At 45.6% G+C, this 21,837-nt stretch overlaps 1 protein-coding gene across 1 annotated transcript in view; it reads left to right on the top strand.

Moving 5' to 3' along the window:
• The window catches only part of CYTH4 (cytohesin 4), a 38,833-nt gene extending 17,214 nt beyond the window's left edge, over positions 1-21,619 (top strand). Inside the window, exons 7-13 of the mRNA XM_056846637.1 lie at positions 628-740; positions 3,238-3,386; positions 10,159-10,270; positions 11,206-11,282; positions 12,970-13,041; positions 16,754-16,908; positions 21,547-21,619. Coding sequence (XP_056702615.1) covers positions 628-740; positions 3,238-3,386; positions 10,159-10,270; positions 11,206-11,282; positions 12,970-13,041; positions 16,754-16,908; positions 21,547-21,619 — 751 coding nt within the window. The remainder of the gene's footprint in view (positions 1-627; positions 741-3,237; positions 3,387-10,158; positions 10,271-11,205; positions 11,283-12,969; positions 13,042-16,753; positions 16,909-21,546) is intronic.
• Positions 21,620-21,837: the final 218 nt, after the last annotated feature.

Raw genomic sequence — 21,837 nt, 5'->3', positions numbered from 1 at the left:
TCAATCCTGACTGATTGGCCAGAAGAAGACCCAGCTTGGCCACCGATTGGTCGGGGGAGAATGCTGCTTACTGACAGTTATGCTGCTGCGTCCCAAATTTGCCGAATTTATTCATGAACTCCCGAACTCGCTGAATTCGGCTCCCCCGTGTTCCCGCCATTTTTTAGTTCAGTTCGTCCCGAACTAAAAACCGCTGAATCAGGGGAAATTCAGCTGTTTTTCGGTTTGGGCCGAACCGAATCGACAGCCCTAGACCCAAGATCACTCAGCAAAGTTCCATGGCAGAGTAGGGATTCGAACCTGCATCTCCCAGATCCTAGTCCAACACTCTCAACACTTAGGGCTGCCAAATGCCTGGTGATGGCCAATTGGCTGCCTTCCACTGGGCTGCCGGCTGGCCCTCACCTGGTCATAGGGTTGCCAGATCCTGGTTGGGAAATACCTAGAGATTTGGGGGGCAGAGCCTGAGGAGGACAGGGTTTGGAAAGGGGAGGGACTTCAATGCCATAAAGTCCAATTGCCAAAGCATTTTCTCCTGGTGAACTGTGGAGGAGGAAGATTTTCCTCTTATGTAGGAAGGACTCATCCGATAGCAATTTTTGCAATCTGACGTTGTTTCATTCACAGGCAGTTCCTGTGGAGCTTCCGGTTGCCAGGAGAGGCACAGAAAATTGACCGTATGATGGAAGCTTTTGCCAACCGGTATTGTCAGTGCAACCCAGGTGTTTTCCAATCAATAGGTAACAGTGAGGGAAGCTTTTTTGAGGGGGGGAGGGGATGGCAATACATTCAAGACTTGGCCAAAATGAAGGAAGGGCCAGCTTGAGCCCCTAGTAGGCTTACCAACCTTAACTGATTACAGCTGGTCTCCTGACTACAGATATCATTTCCCCTGGAGGAAATGGCAGCTTCGGAGGATGGACTCTATGGCATCGCATCCCCACTGAACTCCCTCCTCTGCCCAAATTCTTACCTCCCCAGGCATCCCCGCCAAATCTCCAAGAGTTTCCACAGCCAGAGTTGGCACCCCTGACCACTATACTGCCCTGTTGAAAATCAGCTCCCTTATCCATCTCCTACAGTTATGCGCCTTGACCTTAATGACCCAGGCTAGCCTGATCTCATCAGATCTTGTAAGCTAAGCAGGGTCTGAAGAGGACCGAAGAAGAAAACACTTCTGGAAGGTTGAAGTTCCTCAACCTCTCACTTCAGGAAAAAAAAAAAAGAAATTCTTCATTGCAGAGGATCATCATAGCTAGAAAGTTTGAAGCCCTGTTGTCTCTCTACTGTCAGTTGGGGGAGTGATTTGCAGGCAGGTATAACTCAGGAACCTCCTATTTTAGTAATTAGCAGTGCCATCCTAAGCAGGAGTGACATCCATTGAAGTCTTGTATTTGAGGCACTAATTCATCGCCATCCCCCCCACCTCTCAGCTTTCATAACTGCTTTTAGTGTCCCACACATACACATACATGCTGCCTTATGCCCTGCAACAGACCTTGAGGTGATAATATTGATTTACAAAGCAAATCAACAAAGGACTCATATCGTGATAATAAGCAAATTACTTTCCCCCGGATAGCTGAAAGTGTGTCACAGAATTGACAGACGGCTTCTTCTAAAACTTCTGTGCATTCCTGCTTGCGTGACTGTTGCATGTGTCAATTGAATATGGGAGGTAATCAATGGCACTAAAACCTCAGCGACATTTTACACTTAGCACACAGTTAACGTCCATGTTATTTTAAAAAGTCTGGTAAACAGTCTATACCCTGACCTGGAAGGCCCAGGTTACTACCCTGATCTCGGAAGCTAAGCAGGGTCAGCCGCTGGTGAGTCCTTGGATGGGAGACCTCCGAGGAAGTCCAGGGTTGCTACACAGAGACAGGCAATGGCAAACCACCTCTGAATGTCTCTTACCTTGAAAACCCTAAAACGTTGCCATAAATCAGCAGCAACTTCACAGCACTTTCCACCACACCATAGTTATTCAGTCTTGTTCTCTGAAGCCGTCTGTTCTCCTTCTTCGAAGAATCACTTTACATATGCTGCCTAAAACACTTCTCTGCCCTTGTCTGACTTTTGAGTGCATGTGTTTGAAGCAAATGCAAAAATACCTGGTATGAAAAGTAAAAAGGCAGTTCTAAATGTGCTTGAATCAAATTGATTGTTGTGCGTCTGTCTTTTACTTTGTGAACAAGACAGTCTGGGAGATTGAACCATTGGTGTTGGGCGATAACAGGGCACGGCCATGATGCATGGGGCTGGCAGGGAAAGCTCTTTCTCCTCCCTCCTTCCTCTGGGGGGCTGGGCTGGGGGCAGGACTGTTTTCCTTGACCCTTTTCCCCCTGACTGCAGGGAACACTGCCACACTGCTCCTGTACTACCACTACTGCCCCACTATCTCATCACCCTTGCCGTCCTTCCTCTGTGTGAGATTAATCTGAGTAATCCTAGTAGAGGAATTTCTGTGAGCATGTTTCTTTCATCTTGTTGCATATAAAGTATGGTAAAGCTCAGGATGCCCCATGGCACAGAGTGGCAAGCTGCAGTACTGCAGTCCAAGCTCTGCTCACGACCTGAGCTCAATCCCAACGGACGTTGGTTTCAGGTAGCCAGCTCAAGGTTGACTGAGCCTTCCATCCTTCCGAGGTTGGTCAAATGAGTACCCAGCTTGCTGGGGGTAAAGGGAAGCTGACTGGGAAAGGCAATGGCCAACCACACCGTGGACAAAGTCTGCCTAGTAAACGTCGGGATGCATCGTCACCCCATGGGTCAGGTATGACCCAGTGCTTGCACAGGGGACTACCTTTACCTTTTTAAAGCTCTGATATGAACAGCCACAAATCAACTGGAGAAGGACTTCCGAATTGGTTTCCAAAACCAGTTGATTTGTGGCTGGAGCCGCGGAAAGCCGGATATTCAGGAATGGCAAATTGGCTTTGCCAATCTCCTGGATTTTGTGGACTCCGTAACCCCAAACCAGAAATTTACCGAATTTGCATTTATTCTGTATTTTTCTGGTTTGGTTTTTACCTAATCAACAGCCCTATTCCTGCAAGCTTTCTTGCCAGAGATGTCACCTCGACCTGCACCTCCTAAAACCCAAGGACTTCCCCACCCACTCCCTTTTCCTGTGTTTTTTGGCAGACACCTGCTACATCCTCTCCTTCTCCATCATAATGTTGAACACCAAGGACTTCCCCACCCACTCCCTTTTCCTGTGTTTTTTGACAGACACCTGCTACATCCTCTCCTTCTCCATCATAATGTTGAACACCAGCCTGCATAATCCCAATGTCAAAGACAAGCCCCCCTTTGAGAGGTTTGTGTCCATGAACAGAGGCATCAATGATGGAGCGGACCTGCCGGAACCCCTCCTCAGGGTAAGAAAGCATAGGACCTTTTCTTGTTTCGGCTGGACCCCCCTTCATCTTCTTACATGGTTCTGGATACACAAAGAAGCCTCGGAAACAAGTGCTCCGAAGAGCCAAATGGCATGTTAGGCTGGGGACCCATGATCAGATTTTCAAATGTATCGTTAGCTAGTGGGGGTGGTGGATTAGCGGGATTTTTTTAGACTCTTCCCCTCCTTGCAACCATTTCCCCTGATTGGACATATTCCTTCCCATGTTACTTTGAGTCTCCGAAGGAAAAATCAACAGTCACCAAACAGCTATTTCTCTTCCCTTTTGGGGATTAAAGCTGTACCGAGAGCTGATTTCCGATTAGGGAAATGGCACATGCCTCTCCCCTTCCCCAGCACTAAGGTCATGATTCATATTGAGGGAAGGGCATCATGACTGTGATTTACAGCTAAATTATGAGGATAGTTTGTCATTCGGCCCAGGGAGCTTTTCAGAAGGAAGAAGAAGAGTTAGTTTTTAGACCCTGCTTTTCTCTGCCTTTAAGGAGTCCCAAAGCGGCTTACAATTGCCTTCCTTTCCCCTCCCCACAACAGACACCATGTGAGGTAGGTGGGGCTGAGAGAGAATTGTGACTAGCCTAAGGTCACCCAGCAGAACTCAAGTGGAGGAGTGGGAAATTTAGCTTGGAAAGAAGGCGGCTAAGGGGAGACATGATAGAGGCCTATAAAATTATGCATGGTTTGGAGAGAGTGGACAGGGAGAAGTTTTTCTCCCTCTCCCATCATACTAAAACACAGGGTCATCTGCTAAAGCTGGAGGGTGGGAGATTCAAAACAGATAAAAGGAAGTATTTTTTCACACAACACATAGTTAAATTGTGGAACTCCCTGCCCCAGGATGTGGTAATGGCTGCCAGTTTGGAGGGCTTTAAGAGGGGAGTGGACACATTCATGGAGGAGAGGGGTATTCATGGCTATTAGTTAGAATGGAGGCTAGTCATGATGCATACCTATTCTCTCTAGTATCAGAGGAGCATGCCTATTATTTTGGGTGCGGAGGAACACAGGCAGGATGGTGCTGCTGCAGTCGTCTTGTTTGGGGGCTTCCTAGAGGCACCTGGTTGGCCACTGTGTGAACAGTCTGCTGGACTTGATAGGCCTTGGTCTGATCCAGCAGGGCCTTTCTTATGTTCTTATGAAATCAAACCCAGTTCTACAGATTAGAGTTTGCCGTTCTTAACCACTACAGTACTACCATTCTGGCTCTGGAATCAAGGATTTCCACGCTGGAAATGGAATCAAGGATTGGGTTGTCTCACTGAGGGAGAAAAGGGAGGACTGGCCGTGGGGGTTTGCCTCTCTGTACCCTTAGTGGCAACGCCAGATTTGCCCTCACCCTACAATGCGTGCATCGTGGCAGGACAGAAATTGCACGGACTTATCTGAACAGTAGGGAAGTCGGGGCCAACTTTATAATGAGGCAACCTAAGGCGGTGATCTCAGGCAGCAGAGTTTGGGGGCAACAGTATTCTGACCTGCCTACCATCAGCCAGCTGTCCACGCCTGATGCCAATCTGACTGCCAGCCCTATCCAAGAGTCAGAGGAGCTTATCCTCCTTGTTCTCCCCAAGCCTCTTAAAAGCTGAATGGTAGGCCATGCATGCCCGCTCCCAAACTCTCATGATATTTTGGCTTCTTGCCAGAGCTTGGCCACCACTGCTGATTGTCTGTTGCCAGGGCCACCAAAATGGTGGCGCAGCTCCTGCTAGGTGAAGTGATTTTGCAAGCGTTCAGGGAGCCCTACAGGGCAGGTGTGTCTCGGCCTTCTGTTTTTAAAAGACAGCTAGGGCAGTGCTGAGGAAAGGAGCTTCTGGGCTCAGCAGTGGAGGTGGAACAGGGGCTGTGGAGATGGATCTGTTACCACCATCCGTCCCTGAGGTACCGTAAGTGATATAAAGGAGGTGGCACAAATACCAGAAGAAGGATGCATATTTAAAATTGCCATTTTCCTCCTTTCTGGCAAGGTTTGTGTGCTTTTATCGTCAACCAAGCAGGTGTAGCTTTCCCCAGCATGGGCATGAAGTGATAAGGGAAACATCAACTGTTGGATGTCTGAATGTCCTTCAGTTGTTTAACCAAACAAAAACCCAAAGGAGGTACTGTGAACTGGAAAACAAAGACCAATCCATTGGAAAGGCAAAAAAAAAAAAAAAGGCTGTAGAAATCTGAATATATGAGAAAAATAGTTTATACAACTTCTAAAGGTGTCATTCTGTTAAAGCATAGTAGACCTCTGTAAAGGATTTCTAACGTAATGGGCATGGACAAAAATTGCATGTACACGGGTGGGCAGAGAGGCTACAGTTATAGGACAGGCAGTGTAGTGTAGTGGTTTGGTAGGATTAAAAGTAAAGTAAAGGTCCCCTGTGCAAGCACCGGGTCATTCCTGACCCATGGGGTGATGTCGCATCATGACGTTTACTAGGCAGACTATGTTTATGGGGTGGTTTGCCATTGCCTTTCCTAGTCGTCTTCCCTTTACCCCCAGCAAGCTGGGTACTCATTTGACCAACCTTGGAAGGATGGAAGGCTGAGTCAACCTTGAGCCGGCTACCTGAAACCAACTCCCTTTGGGATCGAATTCAGGTCGTGATCAGAGCTTGGACTGCAGTATTGCAGCTTACCACTCTGCGCCACGGGGTAGGATTATCAGGATAAAATATCCCATCTGCCCTGAAGCCCACTTGGGTCCATCACTGCATCCTAGCCATATCTACCTCACAAGGTTGTTGTGAGAGGAAACCATGTATGTCCTTCTGAGCTCCTTGGAAGAAGGGCAGGTTTCCCCCAATCCCTAAATTGGATAATTGTATATTCCAAAAGAAAACTGCCTGTTTCTGTGTCACTCTTTTCCCTCATAAGCCACAATTCATCCAGCCATTTTTGGAATTACACTTTAATAATGAGTCAGAGATGTGAGAACTCTCCTGGAGACAATGCAGAATTCTGTTAAAGCAATATATTTGGCATTCATGCTCAATCCAGTTCCCAGGTGTGAGAATTCCCTCCAGTGTGTCACAGTCAAAGGACATACTGAATCAGCCTTCCACCTGAATTAGAAATATTAGCTTCCTTTCCTCTTTGTAGCCTTAAATGAGCCCAAGGGGTCTGCAAGAGGCACTCTTGGTGCCTCGGGGGAGAATGTTGATGGAGTTGTTTATCTGATTACACGTGTTTAATTTCATATCTATCTTGTATAGCTGGCATCCTTTATAGATGTGTGTTGTACATTAATGGAATGACACTGGCTCTATAAAAATGTTTTACATGTTCTGCACTCTAAAGCTTTTTCTTTCCAATGAATCCCCCTATAATATCTGCCCTGGATTTCTATGATCATGATGAATCTACAGTACACGACAGAGAACCACTTCCTGAATGAGGTTTTGTTTTTGGCAAAGTAGGGCTGCTCAGAATGCCAGAGGGTTTCACAGGGACAACAGACCTTATTAATAACTACACAGCCAAAGGCATTGCCCATACGAGTTCTGCAGAGCCTGTCAAATTTAGCATCAGCTATATAAAATTGTGATCCTCATTGGACCGTCACTCCAGTTGCCACTGTGATGTACAGTGCTTTCCTAAGCAGAGTTACACCCTTGGTAGTCTTTTTTTGTGCCATCAAGTCCCTGCTGACTAGGGTTGCAAACCTCCAGGTAGTAGCTGAAAATCTGCTGTTCCCCTGGAGAAAATGGCCGCTTTGGCAATTGGACTCTATGGCACTGAAGTCCCTCCCCTCCCCAAACCCTGCCCTCCTCAGGCTCCATCCCAAAAACCTCCTGCCAGTGGCGAAGAGGGACATGGCAACTAATGGCAACTTATGGTGACCCCATAGGGTTTTCAAGGCAAGTGACATTCGGAGGTGGTTTGCCATTGCCTGCCTCCACATCATGGCCCTGGTACTCCTTGGAGGTTGCCCATCCGATTACTAACCAGGGCCAACCCTGCCTAGCATCTGGGATCTAATGAGATCAGGCTATCCTGGGGCTATCCTGGTCAGACTTAGAAGGATGCGACGTTGCTTAGAATGGTGCCACTAATATAAAAAGTGTGGATTTTCTGCAGAAGCCACTTCCTGTTGGTAGTTTAGAGGAAGTTGCAGGAGATTTACAAATATATGTCATCAAATTCCAGTAGACCCAGTTCTGCTACTTTCCTGAACAAGCAAATCAAAATTTCCCCCTTGTGAGTAATTTATTTTTTGCTCACACAAAGCACATCTGGTTCTGCCAGTGTAACAAAATGTTCCTGCCTCCTAGGGTTGCCAACCTCCAGGTGGGGTCTTTATATATCCTGCAATTACAGTTATTTCCAGACTATAGGGATCAGTTCCCCTCTAGAATATGGCAGCTTTGGAGGTCAGACTCAATGGCATCACATCCCTCCTGAGCTCCCTCCCCTCTCCAAATTCCCCAGGTTCTGCCTTCAATCTCTAGGCATTTGCCAGCCTGGAGTTGGTAACCCCACTGCCTCCTCCCCTCCCACTAATCCATCAGTCTCCCTAAGACACTGCTCCTGGGGGACAGGGCACCCTGTGGAACACCACAAGGGGGACATTAGGGCTCTGCAGCAGGAAGAGGGCATCGGCGGAAATTATCGCTCCCCTTGCATTAGCAGAAAAATTAGGCTGGATCCAACCCAAAACCTACATGGATTCCAGCGTCGTGGAGTGGTTAAGAGTGGCGGACCCTAATGAGACGAACCGGGTTTGATTCCCCTTTCCTCCACATGAGCGGCGGACTCTAATCTGGTGAACCAGGTTCGATTCCCCACACCTCCGCATGAAGCCTGCTGGGTCACAGGCTTCATGTGGAGGTGTGGGGAATCGAACCTGGTTCACCAGATTAGAGTCCGCTGCTCATGTGGAGGAAAGGGGAATCAAACCCGGTTCTTCAGATTAGAGTAGGGCTAGTAGTCACAGTTCTCTCAGAACTCTCTCAGCCCCACCCACCTCACAAGGGATTTGTCATGAGGAGGGGAAGGGAAGGTGATTGTAAGCCACTCTGGGACTCTTTAAAGGCAGAGAACAACGTGGTATAAAAGCCAACTCTTCTTCTTCAGAATATAAGTTTATTGTGGTTGAAGGGAAAGGAAGGGGTACGGAAAGACAAAATGGATTCATGTTAGCAAGGGCAGGTGGGAAGCTGGATCAAGTGGCTCTAGGAAAGGCATTGAAGTCTTGTCACATGATCACTGGAAGCCACCTTACCACTGCTCTGGCTGTTTCCCCAAACCCTGCCTATACATTTCAGCCTCTTTGGCAATTTACGGAGCCAGCGTGGTGTAGTGGTTAAGAGCGGTGGTTTGGAGCGTTGGAGTCTGATCTGGAGAACCGGGTTTGATTCCCCACTCCTCCACATGAGCGGCGGAGGCTAATCTGGTGAACTGGATTTGTTTCCCCACTCCTCCACACGAAGCCAGCTGGGTGACCTTGAGCAAGTCCCATTCTCTCAGCTTAACCTACCTCACAGGGTGTCTGTTGTGCGGAAGGGGAAGGGAAGGTGATTGTAAGCCGGTTTGAGTCTCTCTTAAGTGGTAGAGACAGTCGGCATATAAAAACCAACTCTTCTTCTTCTTTGCTGTAACCAAGAGGAAGAAAGAACTAAGACTGGATCTAGACTGGCAGTAAAACGGTGGTAGAGCCCTAAGGGAGTTCAGTGGGTTAAGTGGGAAAAGGGCACCATTCTGGAATGCTCTCATGTATTAACCCTCCCTATTTGCCATAGACTTTTTACATAGAGAAGCATTATGGCATGCATGCATTTGCTGCATGTTTAAACCAAGGCTAGTTTTAGACACGCCAATTTGTATGCATTACTGGACATGTCCCTTTTGATGGCAGCTACCAAGTGAGGAGGTTTCAGTTGCTCATTATGACCTTTTCCATATGGATTATTTGCCCCAAGTTCAATGCTGTTGTGAAGTGGGGGGTTTTCCCCCCTTGCTTCCCCACAGCATTGTGGTATGTTTGTGAACCTCCTGGGTTGTCCTCTTTCCTTGGCTGTTTTCTGATTTTTCCCAAATGTGCTTTTCTGTGAAGTTTTGTGAAAGGTTGCACCAAAGGCTGCAATGACCTGCCCCTGTTTCTGCAGCAGGCATCCGGGGGGGGGGGGGCTTTTTGGTTTTTGAAAACAGCAATTGAATATTGTTATAATGTTCCAACAAGCTGCTTCTCAGATTCTCTGAATTTCCAGTTTTTGTTTATTTATTTTTTAAAAAGTAACTCTCTGGCTCCTTTCATTGCAGACATATTATGCCTTTCCCCTTATTTCTCCACACTGAAAGGGTCTAGAAGTGCTTTAAAAATGAAATCTGGGAAATCTGGTATGCAGGGTGATATAAAATTATAACAATATTCAATTGCTGAGTTTGGAAAAAAAAACACCCTAACAACCACGGTGGTGCAGGAGGTGGCTACTGCTAGAAGACTGGGGCAGGGAAAATGTAGAGAAACCTCCTGCTATGTGGAGCTCCATGGCTGCTGTATAGAAGACTGTCCCCATGGAGAAAGCACCTAATCTAAGCAGACATGACTGGTTTGTGTGCCTGTAAGGCCTGGTAGAGGATGTCTTGTACAGGGGATAAGTAATTCCCATTTTGTGCCTGTGTGATTATTGTTAGGGGATTGCAGGTAGGCAGGAGTGATGGGAATATTGATGAGACGGCCTTCATAAGTTGGCACTCTTCAGGGATTTTCTTCTCTTTCTCCCCTTCTTTTCCCTCTGCGGCAGAATTTGTTTGATAGCATCAAGAACGAGCCATTCTCCATCCCCGAGGATGATGGGAATGATCTCACCCACACTTTCTTCAACCCCAGCCGAGAAGGCTGGCTCCTTAAACTAGGTAATGCTGCTGCTTCTTCTTTTTTGCTGAAAATCTCCCTGCTGCCCTCTGTGCTAAGTAAACCCTCTCCTGAGGCAAGACTCCTAATTAGTTTAAGGCCGCTGCAGCAGCCTGCCTTTGGCTGTGGTGGGGTGACAGTGACCCCTAGCGTTCAGCTCGACTGTGTATTCCCTAGACGCCTAGAGAGACCCTTTTCTGAATGCACAAGCTGCTTCGGCTCAGATGAAGGAGAGAGACGCCTTACCCTGCTCTCAGCTGCTCCTGTTCTCTGTCTGTATTCTGGGGTGGAGAAAGAGAGTCACACTCGCACAATGTGTTTCTAGGGAAACTCTTTGAAGAATAATATTATCAGAGTATGGGCAGAGCACAGACATGTAGAACCATCAGATTGTTAGACATGGAAACCCTGCTTCCTGATTTTTCTCTCTGTACCCAGGGACTTGGGTGTATAGTGTGTGTCTGTGTCTATGTTTGTTCTTAAACCTCTCCCAGATAGGCTACACAGCAAGCATCACAGCTGAGCAAGGATTTCAACCCCTGTCAAAAGCCACCCTTTTGGCTGCAGCACACCACTATATCCCACAATAATAATAATTTATTAATATGGTCATTGACTAGCAAAAACAAACACACTATATCAGACTCACACTGAAATTAGCCTTGATACAGAGATGAGCATTAGACTTCGCCACGCCTGATAACACTGGTATTGCTTTTCTCTCATGTGATCAAGAATCAGCCATCTGAACTGTTCAGAGAGAAAGCAAGCAGGATGCCTATATCAGACAGTCATGGACACCTTTGGAAATGCACAAGGGTCCAGTTTGACAAGACCCATGCATTGTAGGGATACGCGTTGTGTGTGTGCATGGGGAAAGAGAGAGAGTGCCATATGTATATTCATTAGCCAACACACTTTGATTCTCTTCCTGTAGGGGGCAGAGTGAAGACTTGGAAACGGCGTTGGTTCATTTTGACTGATAACTGCTTGTACTATTTTGAATACACCACGGTAAGGGCTCCTTTGAAACAAACCTTATCAAAGAGAAGCATCCCCTAGAGAGGGAGAAAACAATGCACCCCTTATCTCAAAGCTGGCATTTGAACCTGAGCAGATCAGGGAGTTGCCTGCGGCTTGTGGATGCTTGAATGGCCTGTCCAGCTGAGCCCAGATGTGTTCAGTGGGGAACAGGTTACAGCCACTGGAAGCCAATGAGTCATAGGAGATCTCAGGACCACTGGAAGGAGAAATATTCCTAAATGGTTCAGTACACAAGCTGGAGTTTCTTTTTCTTTTCTTTTTTTGGACTTCAGAGCTCCGCCCCGCCCCGTTGTGTACAGGCAATGAGCCACTGCACCCTACCCATTTTAATAACTTCAGTTTTGACAGGATGCCTAAGGTGCCCTTGCCAGTGCTGTCCTGAGCTTGGTAGAGGAGTGCAGAGAATGGATTAAGGATTGTGGAAGCGGGAGATCAATGTTGTCTTTCTCACCCATTGCCTGGACACAGCACTAACAAATACAAATACATCACCCTTCATAATACTCTGGCAGATGGTTCCTTCCATAGAGAGACTGTGGCATTTCTCTTCTCTGCAGCTGCTGCTCAAGGGTTGCCAGGCCCCTCTTTGCTACTGGCAGGAGGTTTTTGGCGCGGAGCTGTGAGGACGGTGGGGTTTGGGGAGGCAAAGGACTTCAATGCCATAGAGTCCAATTGCCAAAGCGGCCATTTTCTCCAGGTGAACCAATCTCCATCGGCTGAGGATAAGTTTAAAAGCAGGAGATCTCCAGCTAGTACCTGGAGGTTACACACTTATTTACACAGCAGCACAAGACAACAAAACAAACTGGTCAAGCTATGCAACAAGTGCTATATTCTATGTGCAATGACAAAACATAAATAAACACTTAATATATACAGTGATCTTATCTAAACAAATAGAACTATTTACAAAGGTTAATCTTTCTTCTTTAGAAGAATTATTCTTTTGGAATCATTGTACATGTGTAATCCTTCCAAGGTTGTCAAGACTGAATATCTTGTTGTTGAAGTGCATATGTGGAATCATATCCTGTTGGTTGCACTGTCAGTACAAGGTTGGGGTCTCACGAACTTCACAGCCCGGGGCGTATTACAGGGGTCCGGATTATCGCCCTGTTTCGACCCAAAGTCTTCTTCAGAATGTGTTCAAGGCAGTTAGTATGTCTGCTCTTGTTTTCGGAAATCAGAATTCTCAGGTTACTCTGTGTTGTGTAGCGCCAAAAGAAAGCGTTTTCTTGACAACCTTGAAAGGATTACACATGGACAATGATTCCAAAAGAATAATGCTTCTAAAGAAGAAAGATTAACCTTTGTAAATAGTTCGATTTGTTTAGATAAGATCACTGTATATAGTAACAAGTGTTTATTTATGTTTTGTCATTGCACATAGAATATAGCACTTGTTGCATAGCTTGACCAGTTTGTTTTGTTGTCTTGTGCTGCTGTATAAAGTGTGTAACTAACATTACAGCAGGCTGATTGTTTTGCTAGTACCTGGAGGTTGGCAACTCTATGCCACTCTATGGCAGTCTCAAGTCGCCGTTCACTGAGAGAGTAGGGTTATGGGGAGCACCAAAGTTCTCTTGGGAGGGCATAAAAACTAGTATTGTGTTCACATTAAGGGAAGTACTCATCCATGATTTGCATTGTTTTCTAGGATAAGGAGCCACTAGGGATTATTCCCCTGGAAAATCTTTCTGTTCGGAAAGTAGATGACCCGAAGAAACCAGTAAGTCGCTGCTGCTAACTTTGTGACTAGAGTTTCCTTACCTCTTTCATGAGGACACAACCCCTCGCCCCCAGTTCAGGGCCAAGTCCCACGTTACAAAACCCTCTTGTCCCCCAAATATTCTGGGAGTTCTGTACTCAAAACTTAATTCCCAGGCACATGGGGGAATTTGGATTGGGAGTGCAGCATGTGAGGACCAGGGGCTTACGCCTCCCACCCCCACGCATCAGTTGTCCAACTTGAAATACCCCTGGGAGCCACTGTTTGCCCTGCTGGGGAAACTTGCTTGTAGCTCATCAGTACATAAGGTTTTCCAGTAGGGAAAATGATAGCACCTTTTGAGCCATTCAGGTCAGAAAAATAACATGCAGGGGTATGCTATAGGCCCCTCTCCCCACATCATGCCATGGTCCCAATCCAAAGTGGGCTCCTGCCCATCAGGGAATTAAGTTCTGAGCACAATATTCATGTCTGTTATCCATAGGAGACATGAGAACTTTGTAATGTGGGCCTTCGTAATGTGTGTGCCCATGGGGGTTACCATATGTTAATGGATTTGCTGCAATGGGGAACAAGTCCTTGCTTTAGTTCTGGGCATGTGTGATTACATTTGCCACCCAGAAGCATTTTCGTGGTCCAACCAGTAAAGCTATATTTTGTGAGGTAACCAATAATGTGGTATGAGAAGCCAGCAAAAATAAATAAATAAATAAATAATCCAGATTTAATTAATTTATATAAAGATCACTATCCTTCCTTTCCCTTGTTCCACCGAATCCAGAGTCCTCCACTCTCTTGTCTGCCTAGTTCCACCCATGACCCAACGGTTCTTTCAGGCTCCATCGCTGAACCACAAGAGCTTCCCCTAATCCTAGGGTTGTCAGGTCCCTCTTTGCCACCAGCAGGAGGTTTTTGGGGTGCAGCCTGAGGAGGGCAGCGTTTGGGGAGGGGAGGTAGTTCAATTCCATAGAGTCCAATTGCCAAAGCGGCCATTTTCTCCAGGTGAACTGATCTCTTTCAGCTGGAGGTCAGTTGTAATAGCAGAAGATCTCCGGTCACCACCTGGAAGTTGGCATCCCTACCTGATCCCCCTCAATCTCTCTGCTGTCTCCAATCCAAAGCAGCCACAGGGCCAATATTTTTGAACTTCAAAAATTGGCAGCCCTATTTCAGAACTACGAGGACTCCAAGAAGGAGTAGTAGACCGAGTGATATTTAGCTGGGCCAGTTTCCCCTCCTTCTCCACTCCTCCTCAGGCCCTTAAGTTAGAAACGTTAAAAGACAAGAACGAGAAATGAGCCCATTGTGAGTTGGTGTGAAAGAACAAAAGTCAAAATACAAGCTGCTGTCTACTGTGTGACTTTAGTCATTTAAATAATGTTAACAACACAAATGTAGTTTTAATTTTAAACATATTCAAGTGCTTGTCTGTCATCCCTGCATTTACACTCATTGGACAGAACATAGAGAGGCGGAAGCAGGCGTACTTCTTGCTGAGTCATTGGCTAGAAGGGTGCCTTGTTTTCCTTATAGCTCCATAATGCAAAGCCCTAGACTGGAAACGTAGTCCTTTTATGCAGGGACGTTTCCCGCAGTCACCCCCGCCAACTGCTTTGGGGCTTCCTTTTGATTATGCATGCCCATCAGAGGTCCCCTCACTCTCCCCACACATTTTGTCAGTGTTTTCCAGATGCTGTTTTAGCCAGAATCTGAAAAATGCAAGCAAAATGCACGGGGAGTGCGAGGTGACCTCTGACGGGCAGAAAAGGCATGCATAATCAAAAGGAAGCCCTGAAGCATTCGGCGGGGGTGACTGCGGGGAAACGACCCAGCATAAAAGGCTTTACTTCTTTCATGCAAAAGCTCAGCATTCAGGGAAGGGCCTGCTAGGCTGCCCCCACCCTTGTTTTTCCTGCTTCTGCTCATCCAGTGCACTGTGGGCCAAACTAGATGTCACAGCATCCTCGTGTCCACCCACCCCCAGCTGTTTCAGCACCTGAAAAGGTGTGAGGAGGGATCACCACTTTTAGTCTTTAAAATGGTGTCAGCGTCCCTGTGGTGGAAACAAGGATGCTGTTGTGTCTAGTTCAGCCCAATGTTGCTCTGCCCTTGAGGGACTCCTATAACAAACCTGAGACAACAGAAGTATTTTTTGTAAGTCTTAAGCATGTTATGAGAACACAGCAAAAGGCAATGTGTGAATCTCTCTCTCTTTCTCTGAGAGAAAATGCAGAAATTTTTAAAGCACATTCTGGAAACTTATAGTGTAGTAAAACAGGCTCCTGACATTTTCAAATTATGTTTGCGTGCATGGATCTTCTGATACGAGTATTGCCATCAAAATATACCTGACTTTAAAGAAGCATTGGAGAAGCAGCCCTTGGTTATTTCTGTGATGCTGTCTACTCTGATCAAGAGGGAGCCCACCCCCTTTAGCAGCATTTCAATTGGGATTGTCTCATCTGAAAGCAACTAACTTACACTGGTTCAAGATAAGAACAAAAGAGTCCTACTAGCAGCTTTTCTCAGAGAGTGGAGTACAATCGATTCCACAGATTGCTTGATAGCTTAACTAAAAGTAGACTTGGCAGAAAGGGGCACGGTTCCTGTACTAGGATTTCAAATCATATTTGGTGCCAGATCTTTTTGGACAAGGAGACAATGGAAACAGTGAAGACTATCTTAAGCTGACATCAAATCGCCCAACTTTCTGGGGGTTTTAGTATATAAGTTGACAAGGCATCAGGGTGGGTGATCCTTGCTAAAGATAAGGAATAGAAGGACCCTTCAGCCAGACCGCCAACTCCCATCACAAAAGGATTTCGAGCTAGCATGCCATTTTGCATTAGAAAAGTGATTTATTTTATCTAATCTGGTGAACTGGGTTTGATTCCCTACTCCTCCACATGAAGCCTGCTGGGTGACCTTGGGCTAGTCACAGTTCTCACAGTTCTCTATCAGCCCCACCTACCTCACAAGGTGTCTGTTGTGGGGAGGAGAAGCGCTTGTAAGCTACTTTGAGACTCCTTAAAGGTAGTGAAAAGTGGGGTAGGGAGGCCAGCATTGATGGAAAAGAAACCTAGCTGGCCTCAACTATAGGCCTGGTGGAATTAGGGTTCCAACCTCCAGGTACTAGCTGGAGATCTCATACTATAACAACTGATCTCCAGCCAATAGAGATCAGTTCACCTGGAGAAAATGGCTGCTTTGGCAATTGGACTCTATGGCATTGAAGTCCTTTGCCTCCCCAAACCCCACCCTCCACAGGCTCTGCCCCCCAAACCTCCTGCCGGTGGCGAAGAGGGACCTGGCAACCCTAGTTGGAATAGCTCTGTCTTTCAGGCCCTGTGGAAACCTTTAAGGTCCTACAGGGCCCTAGTTTCATTAGAGAGGCTATTCCACCAGTCAGGGGCCAGGGATTCTACTGCAAATACCCTCTGAGCTGCAGTCTAAATGCACAGTAATAGATATTATGGGTAGTGATTTTCCCAGGGTCAAACAGTCAGTTTCGTGAAAATTAATAATTTCCAAGTCCTCTGGTCCAGCATCCTTGGCATTGGATCATATGAGATTCAGTGCTTGTGGACACGTGAAGGCATGATGAGTAAAGCCTTTGCATATTTCATTACACCACATCAGACAAGATATACATATGCACACACGCTGGATACTGAAACTCACCCTCTGATCCTCTTCAATTCTCTCCCCTTAGAACTGTTTTGAGCTTTTTAATGCAAATTGCAAGGGGCAGAAGATCAAAGCCTGCAAAACTGATGGGGATGGAAAGGTGGTTGAAGGCAAGCACCAGTCTTACAAGATCTCAGCGTCCTCGCCGGAGGAGCGTGACCTATGGATTGAAGCAATAAGGTGAGGGGGGAAGGTGAAAGGGCTTCCTCTGTGGGGATGGGTGTGTGTGTGTAATGATTTTATGAGACCAGACCGCAACAGCAGGGTATGTCTTCTTCTAAGGAGAAATGCTTAGGAATAAAGAACATGGGAATTTTCCGTCATGAATTGAGAGTCTAATGTGAATCTAATGGCTGGCATCTACGTACTCGCACACACTGCTTGATTATCTTATCACTGGGCAATTAAGGGGAAAGAGGTCAATCGTATGGTGAAATGCAACTCCCCGTGCGCCAGCTCTGGTCTTCAGACTGCCACCTTCTGGCTGTTCCCTCATTTAAGGGAGTGGTCTGAAGCAGGCCAACACATAACAAATTCACATGTTATTCAATGGGGCTTACTCCCAGGATTTGGTAATGGGCTGAAGCTTATTCTGGACAAGACCAAGATTCTGTTAGTTGGATTGGGAGCTGATCAGGGGACTGGGAGACAACCTACTCTGGATGGGGTAGCATTCCCATTGAAGGAATAGACAATACACTGCAAGGCAATACACTTGCTGCCTTATTCACACAAAATGTTAACCTTGGATATGAGGAGGATTATGAGTAGTACAATCTCCCTTTGCTCCTGATTGAAGTGATAAAAGGGTAATGACTGAAAAGGACTTAGGACATATGTGTGTAGGCATCTGGCTGGATACACAAAAACTGGGGATTAAGGCGAGAAATGCCACCTCCACAGGATAGACAAGGTGTTCTCAGATTCTTGGGATCTGTGCAATATCTGTCAAGGTATATTCCACAGGAGCAGAGTTCACTGCACCTTTAAGAAATTTGTTGGAAAAGAATGTATTATTTCAGTGGCTGCCAGAACATCAGAAGGCCTTTGAAATGGTTCAACAGCAGTTGTGTCAGATATCTGTACTTCAATATTTTGATATTACAAAACCAGTAGATGTGCAGGCAGATGCGTCAAAAGTTAGTCTGGGAGCATGTTTGCTTCAGAATAGGCTGGTGTCCTATGCTTCGAGGTCACTTAGTTCATCAGAACAGAATTATGCTCAAATAGGGAAGGAACTGCTTGCTGTATTGTATGCAATGAGAAAATTTCATCAGTATGTGTTTGGTAAGGTTGTTTTAGTTCAGACTGATCATAAACTATTGGAAGTAATTTTTAAAAACCAATTAGTGGTGCTCCCACTCGTTTGCAGTGTATGTTTCTACGGCTTCAGAGGTATCAACTGAATACCCCAGGGAAGTACATGTATCTTGCTAATACATTGTCAAGGGCTACTGTGGATCCTCCTGTAAGTGATGAAGAATTGGTAGAAGGTGAGAGAGTAGTACATGAATTGAGTACAATAGCTATGCCTCCAGAAGTAGTAGCTACTATACTGGAAGCCACAAGTCAAGACTGTCAACTTCAAGTGGTAGTAGCCCTTATAAGGCAAGGATGCCCACAGTATTTAAGAGCTGTCTCTCCTGTTGCAAAGCCATTTTGGTCTGTGAAGGATTCTTTACACTGTGAAGATGTGGGCAAAAGGGTAGTTATTTCTTTGTCCCAAAGGTGAAATATGCTTTCTCAACTTCATGATTCACATCAGGGTATGCAGAAAACTAAAGCTAGGGTAAGAGGGTTCATTGTATTGGCCTGGTATGTGTAATGATATTGAAACAGTTGTTGAAAGCTGTTCTGTGTGTGCATGGCTTGCACCAAAAATCAAAAGGAGCCACTTATACCACATGAGATTCATGAATTGCCAAGAGAAAAGGTGGTGTAGACATTTTTTAATATGGCTTCTCCTCATTCCTTCTTGTGGTAGATTATTTTTCAAAGTATCCAGAAGTATTGAGCTTGCCTGATAAGACTGGAAGAACTGTGATTGCTAAACTTAAGGCTGTGTTTGCTCAGCATGGCATTCCTAAAATGATTGTGAGTTTGAACAATGTTTTAGTAGCCCAGGGTACCCACAATCAAATGGAATGGCTGAAAGAGGAATTTGTTCCATAAAGCAGCTTATTAAAAAGATGTGCAGAAAATGTGCAGATGGACCCACATTTGGCATTGCTGGAATATCGTAATACACCTGTTACTGGAATGTTGTATTCACAGTTCAGATGCTAATGGGTAGAACGTTAAAAAGCAAACTACCAGTAACAACTGGTTTATTGCACCTAAAATACCCATTGGGGTGCGAGGAGATCTTCAGAGAGTTTAGGATAGGCAAAAATATTTTTATAATCGTACAGCAAAACCCCTTAAGCCTTTACAAGAAGAAGATTCAGTATGGATAGAGTCCATTGAAGGCTGGCTTCCTGCTGCTGTAATAGGAAAATGTAACCAGCCCCACACATATCAACTGATGACTCCAGATCGATGTACTTATTGGTGAAATAGATGCAAGTTAAGGTGTCATCATAGGGTGTCTGGAAATAATTATTCTGTGGGCTTAGGGCAGGATGTGTCCGCTGTTAAAGAAACTGATATGCAATGTAGTGAGTCTTATGTCTAGTGGGAATATGGAAGATATTAGTCAGGATAACAATGTACCTTGAGAGACATGTGTTCTGCAGGCTGAAGAAAGGCAACCCGGATATGTAACATCCCACTTCTGACACCAAGTAATATCTTTATATCAGATGAGGGCGTAGAGGATTTTCATTAAATATTCAGGCATCCCACACAGCAAACAATTTAGTTTATTAACATCTCGAGAAGCCTTCTAAGAAGGCTACACACAGACTCAGGCAGCAACTGACAGCTGGCTGCCCAGAAAACATTCAGAAGCTAAGCAGGGTTAGCCCTGGTTAATATTTGGATGGGGGACCACCAAGGAATACCAGGGTTGCTATGCAGAGGAAGGCACTGGCAAACCACCTCTGTTAGTCTCTTGCCATGAAAACCTCAAAAAGGGGTCGCCATAAGTCAGCTGCGACTTGACGGCACTTCACACACACACATTAAATACTTTAGGGAGCCCTGTTGTGCAGAATGGTAAGCTGCAGTACTGCAGTCAAAGGTCTGCTCATCCTGACGGAAGTCAGTTTCAGGTGGGCGACTCAAGGTTCACTCATCCTTCCATCCTTCTGAGGTCAGTAAAATGAGTACCCAGCTTGCTGGGGGTAAAGTGTAGATGACTGGGGAAGGCAATGGCAAACCACTCCATAAACATAGTCTGCCTAGTAAACGTCGGGATGTGACATCACCCCATGGGTCAGTAATGACCTGGTGCTTGCACAGGGGACTACTTTTACCTAATAAATTATTTGCTCCTGTGCTGGGAGACTGCTTCTGTTCAAGGGACATTATACCACAGGTGTGATGTCATTTTCCTCTGTGTGCATACACTTTTGAATATCTGCACAGATCTGTGGTGTCTTGCAACTAGATGTGTGAATTGGCTCCACTGAAGTGTATTGCATTTGCATCATTGTGACAGTTGTGGGATCATGGGTGTTGGAATTTTTCAGTGGTAGAAGCTGGCAGAAATTGATAGGTGTAGCATATTAGCAGCATGTCATGAAGGTCTGGCAATATATACCATCCAGGCCTTTTATGCATGGCTGTTTCCCTCACCGTCACCTCTCCGATGACTTCGGATCTTTGTTTTGATTATGCATGCCATTTCTGACCGTCAGAGGTTGCCTTGTTCTCCCCCTGCGTTTCCCCACATTTTGCTTGCGTATTCAAATCCAAGCTAAAACAGGTCCCTGAAAATGTGGGCAAAACGCAGGGAAACGTTTGGAAACGGCATGCATAATCCAAACAAAGACCCGAAGTCATTGGAGGGGTGACAGTAAGGAAAACAGCCATGCATAAAAGGTCCCACATGTATTCATGAGATTACAGTGGCAGAAAAATATTACAAGAAATTTGGCAAAAAAAATGTAACCCCCTTTTCACATGGAAAGGGCTTGGTCTTACGATCTTTTCAGCAACAGTGTGACCCTTTGTTCTTTTTCTTTTTTCCCCCATTTACTGCAGCACTTTTATTTTCCTTTTTGGGCATTACAATTCTCAACTTTAGGATGACTTACAAATGTTGGTTTTCTACTGTCATGTGACAACATTAAGGCAACGTACAAAAATCTTATATAAATTAAACCTGATGATTAAATTTACAGGTGTCAATGCAAACATTGGAGGAACTCAAGCTAGAGCAATTTTGCCCTGTGATATCTTGCTGAGATATAAGTAGACAAGGAAAGAAAAAAAACAGGTTCATAAGGCTTGGATGAAATGTTTCCAACCTTGCTAGGAACAGTGGCAAGATAAAAATGGCCATCCTTTCACAAAACTCTTGCCAGCCTCAACAACAGTGATCTGGAATTCTTAGCGCTTTGTGTAGTGGAAATCTGACCTTTTGTTACCTTGTACAGATCTAGCCTCAAGCTCCATTGTTACTTTGCTAGTTGTGCCAAGACCACTGTCCCTAGCAGTGGGACACAAGTTAAACCTTTGTAATGTATGAGTGGCACCTGTACCAAGTCTTGGGCCAGACCCTTTGTTCTGACTTTCTTCTCCCTCAGACTTCTGTGTTGATTACCTGGTGGGCATGATGTTCTTGTTAATCTGTGTATTTGAGCTAAATTCAGAGATACTCTCCTGGGCCCTGCAAGGATGCTGAACTCTTCTTCTGTTTTTTTCTTATTCCAGAATCAGCATTACTCGAGACCCTTTCTACGACCTAGTTGCAGCTCGTAAGAAAAAAATCGCCAGCAAAAAATAATCCTTTTACCCACCTTCCTGTTTTCCTAATATTTAACATAAAGAAAAAGACTTCCTTGGAGTTCTTCCAGTGAAGGAACTTGCAGTACCTCAACTTCCTGTCTGAAACAGGAGTAGGACTGATAGGCTGGTGAAGTGGACCTCATCTTTCCATTCCCAGAGCCAGAATCTGAAGAAATGGACACAATTTTCAGGAATTATGGCTTTCTTGTGTTTATA

This window comes from Euleptes europaea, chromosome 3 (assembly GCF_029931775.1).
Source record: "Euleptes europaea isolate rEulEur1 chromosome 3, rEulEur1.hap1, whole genome shotgun sequence".
Classification (NCBI taxonomy): Eukaryota; Metazoa; Chordata; class Lepidosauria; order Squamata; family Sphaerodactylidae; genus Euleptes; species Euleptes europaea.
Note: the sequence above shows the minus strand (reverse complement) of the source record. Positions and strands in the feature narration are given on the sequence as shown.